Source organism: Chionomys nivalis, chromosome 1 (genome assembly GCF_950005125.1).
Source record: "Chionomys nivalis chromosome 1, mChiNiv1.1, whole genome shotgun sequence".
NCBI classification, from domain to species: domain Eukaryota; kingdom Metazoa; phylum Chordata; class Mammalia; order Rodentia; family Cricetidae; genus Chionomys; species Chionomys nivalis.
The window spans coordinates 20,582,018-20,589,264 of NC_080086.1; the positions used below are offsets into that span (position 1 = coordinate 20,582,018).

The following is a 7,247-nucleotide window of genomic DNA, read 5'->3' on the forward strand; positions in this document are numbered from 1 at the left end:
TATCATTTAGGAACATATGCCAAGGAAAACTGTAAATAACTCAGAAAAATTTTAAAATACTAGAATGAAATATTTTGGTGATGGATATGACAGTGTATGACTCTGATCCCAGAACTGGGAAGGCTGTGACAGGTGGATCTCTCTTGAGTTCAAGGCTACATATTGAGAATGACCTACATAGGGAGCTCCAGATCTGCCAAGACTACGTACAAAAACACTAAAAAAATTAATGTATTAATTATATAAAATATAATATATAATCAATACAGTAATATAACATATTAAATATAAATTATTATATATACTATTAAAATATGAATTAAGAGAAATCTAGTCAGAAGGATTTTCAATTCAGTTATTTGGGATATTCAACTGGCAGTGTAGTTGGAGATGTCTTCCAGACTTTCTGATGTCCAAGAATGTTGCAGAATATTTGTTTACACTGCATGAAGATGTGACTATGTTTTGACTCACCTGCCTAAGGCACTTGATTGGTTTAATAAAGTTTTAAATAGAAAATAACCAGGCAGAATAGAATAAGCAGGATTTCTGGAGAGAGAGGAGAACACTGGGAGCAAGAGAGGAGATGCCAGTGTTGCTGTGATGACATGAGTGGGACCCTGGAGGGTCCCAAGTTGGGTGAGGACAGAACTAGAGAGATCTTTGTGGTGTGTTCCATGGTAGGAGCTTCCAAACTGTGTCAGGTGACAAACACGCCATGCAGAAAGAATTTGAATGTGGAATTTATTGATTTACAGGGAATGTGAAGGGAAGAGAGAATGGGAGAGACAGGGAAACGGGGGAGGCAGAAAGCTGTCTCCTCAGAGAGAAAGGCAGAAAAGGAAGGAAGAGAGAAGAAAATGGGCAGAGCTTCTCTCTCTTTTTCTTTCTTTCTTTCTTTCTTTCTTTCTTTCTTTCTTTCTTTCTTTCTTTCTTTCTTTCTCTCTTTCTTTCTTTCTTTCAATTTTTTCAAAATAGGGTTTCTCTGTAGCTTTGGAGCCTATCCTGGAACTCGCTCTTGTAAAGCAGGCTGGCCTAGAACTCACAGAGATCCACCTGTCTCCCAAAGGCTGGGATTAAAGGCAGGTACCACCACACCTGGCCAGAGTCTCTCAATAGGACCTTTGCACCTGCACACAGACTAGGACCCTGGGAGGGCCAGGGTACAGCCTGGGTACATCCTGCCAGATGAAAGGGCAGGCCAGCATAATGCCTGAATGTCAAGAGTCAATGAGACACAGAAGGAGTTGGATATGCAGAATGGAGAAGAGATAAAAACCATGAATGAATATTAATAAAACATGGCCACTTAATTAAAAGAGCTACTGGAGCAAACCTAAACTAAAGGGCAAGCTTTCATATAGTAATTAGTCCCAATGTCATTATTGGGAAGCTAGTAATCCCAAAAGAAAGTTGGACAAGAAGGTCCTGTTCTGCAAATAAAGCTGAGTTATTATTTTTTTTTATCTCTTCACCTGTCATAAAATTCTTTCTGCTTAAGCAAACCTAATTCATCAGTTTTTCTGTTGGCTTTTCTTAACCTCCTGCAAAATAAAAGCAGACATTCAGTTGCTTTCAAAGTTCTGAATCCAGAACTGTTTGTACACCAGTGGTGCTTGGAACATAAATCTAAGGTCAACTGTTTGTCCTTGACACACAAGTGTCACATTTAGAGGACAACGAGACTGTAGGATCTATGTGAACAGTTTCTGTGAAGGAAGTGTCAGATCAGGAGTGGCCATGGTTTGGGAACAGAGGAAGAGATTGTCTGGGAAGAATCTGCAATGGGTCTCACAGGAATGTGGGTAGAGTTATAGGACTATATTTCACTGTGATGGAAACAGGAGCATAAGTTTAAAAACTTAGAAATGTTCCCCAAACAAATGGATTTTATTGAATATAAAATGTACTTTTTAAATAAAGCTTCCACTGACTTTAGTCACTATATTTGCTCATTTTTATACTTCTCCAAGTCAAAGGAGAACTTACCCTTAAACTAACAAGAAAGATAATACTTACGATCAAAGGATTGTAAACATTATATATAATGCATTTTTTTTTTTTTTTTTTTTTTTTTGGATTTTCGAGACAGGGTTTCTCCGTAGCTTTTTGGTTTCTGTCCTGGAACTAACTCTTGTAGACCAAGCTGACCTCGAACTAGCAGAGATCCGCCTGCCTCTGCCTCCCGAGTGCTGGGATTAAAGGCGTGCACCACCATCGCCCGGTTTATATAATCCATTATTTTTCTTTTTCTTTTTCCTTTTCTTTCTTTCTTTCTTTCTTTCTTTCTTTCTTTCTTTATTTATTTATTTATTTTGATTTTTCGAGACAGGGTTTCTCCGTAGCTTTTGGTTCCTGTCCTGGAACTAGCTCTTGTAGACCAGGCTGGCCTTGAACTCACAGAGATCTGCCTGCCTCTGCCTCCTGAGTGCTGGGATTAAAGGCATGCGCCACCACCACTCAGCTATACAATGCGTTTTTATTGTGTATATTAGACAAAATGTCTTTAGAAACTCAATTATCATGATTTCTACTTTTTTTTTTTTTTTTTTTACTTCTACTAAGGTGATACTCAAAGTGTCTCCCCAATAAAGACCCATTTGTTTCATTGGTTTCCCTGAGGGTCAGTCCTTACTCAGGTTTTAATGTCCTCTCTTCCTTTTTTTTTCCATGAAATAAAACTTGGAGCTTAATTAAAAACAAAACAGATACATTTAACAAAGAAATAAAACTCTTCTGATTATCAACTTGGAGACTCCAAGAATCCCCAAACATTGGAGACCCAGCTTATTCCTGAGACAGCGACCGTCACAGAGGGCTGCAGTACGAGCTATTCACATTATGTGGCAGGAGACAGAACAAGTTCTGCAGATGTCCTTCCTTTTTCCTAAAGTCTTCACAAAACAGGGTCTTTCCATGGTCCAAAGGAAAAACAAACAGCTTTCTTTCCCAGCCAATGGGGATCTGAAATCTTACTAAGAGGGCTTAGACAGGCATCCAATAGAACCAGAAACTCCCAGGACATCAGTGGCTGCTGTACTGTCTTCCTGTAGGAGGACAGATGCACCAGCCTGTCTATGGGGGTCTCTCTCCCGGGATCTCCCTGTCGGTCCACAGTACCAAGAGAGTGGGGCAGGGAGGAGCAAGAGAGCAAAAAGGAAAAGGAAAAGAATGACGTTTTCGCCAACAACTCATAGCAAGGCAGACTAGTCCAGTTTCACAAACCACTATATTCCAAATAGCCCCCTAAACTCGAGAGCACGGGAAAGCACTCAGAAGGAACTATGAGAGGTAACCAACAGTGAAGACAGCAGACTTGCCTAGGAACATTTTTTAATAACCTTTCTAATACTGGAAGATGTTTTGTTAAAAAAGTTGCAGTTCACAATTGTACTGAAAACTTATCTAAAAATAGGTCTGTCATCTTAAAAATAAAACGTCTCTCCTCTGATAAGAGAAGAGACAGATATTATCAGATACTAACATGGGAGGTATCTTTGATGTAGATTTAGAAAATGGCCTGGTGGAAGAACCAGAAGGAAAGAGAGTGAGGTTTGAAAGGAGAGAAGGAAGGGAAGCAAGAAGGAAGGTCTACAATGAGGAGGAGAAGGAAACTGGGAGGAACGCACTCTTTCAGCCCATGCTTCTCTCTCGGCAGCCAAGGATAAAGCAGATTCAGAGGAGGGGAATGGGGGGGGGGGGTCAACTTTAAACTCAAAATATAATAAACTGCAGGGCAGCAAACCTGCTAAAGTCTATCAGGTTTAAACCATGACTACTAGGGCTGGCTACTTGTGTGGCTCAGTCCTCTACAGAGGCCAGAGTTAGGGCATTCTCAGGCAGACCGCTGGGACCAGCTATGCCCACCAGGTAACGAACAAAGCACTGGCACTACAAATGACTGCTCTGGGAGGAGACAGAAGTCCCAGGGCATCTTGGAGTGAAGAGGACTCTGCCTGCAAGATGCAGGTAGGAAGAATGGCAGACAAGCAAAGACCACTTGGTCACCCAGGGGTCTCTTCAGAAGGAAGGCTTAAAAAATACCTGTGCCAATGAATTAGATAAGGGAATGGGGAGATGAGCCATCACACCCAGGACAGAAGTCTTCTCCCCAGAGAAAAGGGAGCTCATGTCATGTGTCGCAGGAATGCAGTTGGAGCTACACACAGGAGGTACAAGAGCTGTGCTCCAGTACCAAGGACAAACATCTCCAGGGATAGGGCAAGCAGCTCATTTTGTTTATCATTCTTCGGAATGGTTTAAAGATCCCACATCCAGCACTGACTCGCCAATGGGATGCAAGGAGGAAGACAGAAGAGAGTACAGGAACAGCAATGGGCACCAAACCTCCTTCCCTCCCCAGTCACCCCAAGCAGCAGTGCTTCTTCTTAGAGAGTTCCTGGACTTGGGGCAAATCAGAAGGGGGCGGAAGATTCTTAGGAAATGAACAGGCAAGTTACAGGAAACGCTTTCCTCCAAGGACCAACCGCTTAGTTCCAGAGTAATCCAAGGGCTTTCATCCTAACCTTAACGGGGCAGGGGCAGGAGCTTTATCTCCCACCATTTGGCTCCCAGAGGGAGGGGAGGGGGAACTGCCGGCTTCTCGGTTCACTGCATTCCTACTGGCCCAGTCAGGTCACGTGGGCCGCTGTGCTGAAGCCTCCTTAGATTGTGTAGCAGTCAGATGTCCAATTCAAACTGGGCCTCATCCCCAATTGCGTGCTTCCTGTCATGATTGTTCAGGTTGTTCAAGTTGTTCACTTTTACTTTGGAGTCATCAATTAAGGTGCCAGGGCTGGTGACTCCAGGGATATTGGGCAGATGGCAAGGCGGGGTCTGTGCCATGGGAGAATTGCGACGATCCAACAGAAACTTTCGGTCATAAATGATTCGTGTTCCTCCCGGCGTGGTGGAGAACAGCGTCCCGCCGGGAGTGGTGCAGTAGTCCTGAGGTAGCTGCGCGGCGTCGCTGATGGCCACGGTGCGCGTGGGGATGGCGCGGCTCTGGCTGGGCTGGTGTCCGCCGCCTGCCGACGCAGACATGGCTCAGGCGGGGCCCGGGAGGCACTGGCTCCTAGAGCCGGAGAAAGAGAGCGCTCGGCTCTCAACTCGCCGGCTCTCGCTCGGTCGTCCCGTTGCGCTCCCGCCGCCACCGCCGCCCGGTCCTCCGGCCTACGCCCGCAGCCTCAGCAGCAGCAGCAGCAGCAGCAGCAGCAGCAGCAGCAGCAGCAGCAGCAGCAGCAGCAGCAGCAGCGGTAATGGTGACTACCGGAAGTGCGTTTTTTTAGCATAAAAACAAGGCATTTGCTATTGGGTATTGCAAGCCTATACAAAAATAGAGAAAAATATGCTAAATTCTCATGTACTCACTACCCAGCTCCAACACTGGTCTGCATGTGAGGAATTTATTTTCATCAGCTTTCTATTCCTCTTGTCGCCCCTATGCCCAAGATTACTTCTTAAACAATATCAGATTTCCAAACACCTTCAACCTTGAAATGTCTAGACTTACTTATGATTTCTGAGCTTAGCATTGTACTTAAACTTCTTCCAAACTCTGAAGAGACAGTCCACACTCCTAACTAATCCCTCTAACTGTCAATCAGTGTTAGGCTTTCCATGCCTAACTAATTTTACTCAACATGTCAGCCAGGTCTACCCATGCTATCACAAAAGGCATGGTCTTATTCTCTCTTTTATATATATCACCAATTTATTCGCTGCAAGATGCAGGTGGATTCCATGTGAGGGTTATTATGAACAATGTCACAATACACACTTAAGTATAAATATCTCTTACTGGTCTTGGGTGAGTAGAGAGGAAAGAGGAAATATTTGATATAAAGAGGTGTCAGCTCTGTATTAAAGGCACAGTAAGATAGAGTTCATAATAAAGTATAGTGTTCCTGAAAATAGCTGAGGGAATTTCTAATGTAGTCACCGTAATGGAACAATAAATGTGTGTGGAAAGTGTAAAATGTCAATAAAAAACAGGAGGACAGGAATGGAGAAAAGAACCAAACTGTGTTAAAGAACAATACCTGATATCTTCTAGAAGAGACTGCAAGCATGTAATCACCCCGGTTTTACAGTAGGATTCTAACCAAACATTTCATATATATTATCAACAGCAAGATTTACTGGTCATCCTCTGTATTTACAGTGGTATAAAATCTGATACTATCTGTTTCATTTTGATACATAAATGGTAATTTTTCTTCCACCTTTCTCAAACTGTATATACATGCATCCCCTAAACTCTAATGTCTCCCACAGCACAGTTGGAAGATAACTATTGTGTCTTTCTTATGAAGAAATATTAGAAATGATCTCTCCAAAAGCAAAGAAATGAAGTACCGCTTTTCTGGTTTTTGGCTTTATTTAAAAAAAGGGGGGGGGGAAGGTGACGGTGACTCAAGCCTTTAATTCTAGCACCCAGTAGGCAGAGGGAGGTAGGGGGAATCTCTGAGTTTGAAGCCAGTTTGGTCTACAAGAGTGAGTTCCAGGACAGCCAGGGTTTCACAGAGAAGCCCTGTCTTGAAAAAGCAAAAAATAAAATAAAATAAAAATAAAAGATAAAAAATTATAAAAACATGCTTCAATCACAGAACCAGCTATGGTTTCAAAGGGTGAAGTTGCAGAATGCCTCCAGTTACACAAAATCTGCCCTTTGGACAGGAGCTCTACATTTGCAACAGGTATGTTCCCGTTGGGTAAGTATTTGGTTTCAAAAGTCAATGCTGCTAGGGTAAAGGGAGCAAGCTTGAAATATAGTAAAAGACTGTCTCAAAGAATTAGTCAGTCAGCAGCAGGCAGAAGCAGAAGCAGCAGTATCAATAGTTAATAATAATAATGATGATGAAAAAGGTAATAATAAAAATAATAATGTTTTAGTTAGGAGGATACCTGGTTTAAGGGATAAGAGTTAACATTTTGTCATGAATTTTGTATTTTGGCAAATATTAGTCTCGTTTTCCCCAAATCCAGTAACTTTTTCTGAATGAAAAAAATTAAGGTGAAGGAACAGGAAAGATGGAATAAAGAAGATATAACAGTGAAGTATGATGAAACATTGACATTTTCAAAATGCATGAAACAGAATTTTGTTTCCTTCTGCTGTAGGGAGGCTACTTGGTTGGCCTGACCTCTTGGCACCTCAGACCCAAAATAATCACACAGAAACTGAATTAATTAAATTAAATGCTTGGCCCATTAGCTTTACCTTTATACTGGCTAAATCTTATATA

General features: G+C 42.3%; 1 protein-coding gene across 1 annotated transcript; it reads right to left on the reverse strand.

Moving 5' to 3' along the window:
* Positions 1-4,010: 4,010 nt before the first annotated feature.
* On the reverse strand, positions 4,011-5,528 carry LOC130888649 (eukaryotic translation initiation factor 4E-binding protein 2-like). The gene has a single exon (XM_057791891.1). The coding sequence runs from the start codon at positions 5,041-5,043 to the stop codon at positions 4,681-4,683; it is 363 nt and encodes a 120-aa protein (XP_057647874.1). The 5' UTR covers positions 5,044-5,528; the 3' UTR covers positions 4,011-4,680.
* Between the last annotated feature and the right edge of the window lie 1,719 nt (positions 5,529-7,247).

What these genes read in the sequence shown, in the direction of transcription:
- LOC130888649 (XM_057791891.1), bottom strand. Translation starts at nt 5,043, where the DNA reads ATGTCTGCGTCGGCAGGCGGCGGACACCAGCCCAGCCAGAGCCGCGCC.